Source organism: Eimeria mitis, genomic scaffold (genome assembly GCF_000499745.2).
Source record: "Eimeria mitis Houghton genomic scaffold, Emh_scaff5611, whole genome shotgun sequence".
NCBI lineage: Eukaryota > Apicomplexa > Conoidasida > Eucoccidiorida > Eimeriidae > Eimeria > Eimeria mitis.
In genome coordinates, this window is record NW_013573877.1 from 1 (window position 1) to 783 (window position 783).

The 783-nt window shown below is 59.8% G+C and overlaps 1 protein-coding gene across 1 annotated transcript in view; it reads right to left on the bottom strand.

The window, feature by feature from the left end:
* Positions 1 to 90: 90 nt before the first annotated feature.
* Positions 91 to 783, bottom strand: part of EMH_0083100 (uncharacterized protein) — a gene marked incomplete at both ends in the record, with an annotated part of 1,652 nt that continues 959 nt past the window's right edge. Inside the window, 2 exons of the mRNA XM_013500607.1 lie at positions 91 to 211; positions 441 to 657. Of these exons, the coding sequence (XP_013356061.1) occupies positions 91 to 211; positions 441 to 657 (338 nt within the window). The remainder of the gene's footprint in view (positions 212 to 440; positions 658 to 783) is intronic.

A 783-nucleotide genomic window follows, 5' to 3' on the forward strand; every position in this document is an offset into this window, starting at 1 on the left:
TTTTTGTTTCTTTTTTGTATCCTTTTTGTCTCCTTTTTGCTTTTTTTTGTATCCTTTTTGTTTATTTTTTGTCTCCTTTTTGTTTCCTTTTTATTTCCTTTTTGCTCCGTTTTTGTCTCCTTCTGTCTCCTTTTTCTTCTCTCCTTCTTCTTCTCCCCTTCTCACTGTCTCCTTCTGTCTCCTTCTGTCTCCTTTTGTCTCCTTTTGTCTCCTTTTCAGGCAGTACAAGGGCCCTCATCTTAGATACCTGGTCTGCCTTTGCTCCAGTATGTGAATTATCTTTTGGGGGCCCCCCCCTTGGGGGCCCCCCCCTCGGGGGCCCCCCCCTTGGGGGCCCCCCCCTCGGGGGCCCCCCCCTTGGGGGCCCCCCCCTGGGGGGCCCCCCTCTGGGGGCCCCCCAGTGCAGTGCTGCTGCTTCTTTATGTGGCAGCGCTGAGTACCTGCGTTCTGCATCAGGGGGCCCCCAGGGGGCCCCCTGTTGCTGCGGGTTGTGCGGTGCCCCCTTGGGGGCCCCCTCAGGGGGCCCCCAGGGGGCCCCCGTCTGCTTTGCTGCACAGCCCCCACCCCCCTTCGATGCTGATGAGTGGGCAGAGAGACTCACCACAGTATACCGAGATATCCTTGGGGGCCCCCCACCCGGGGGGCCACCAGAGCGGGCTTGACAGCACAGCGCAGACAAGCCCTGCTGCCGATACACCTCCTATGCGTGGCGTGCAGCAGCAGCAGCAGCAGCAGCAGCAGCAGCAGCGACAGCAGCAGCAGCAGCAGCAGCAGCAGCAGCAG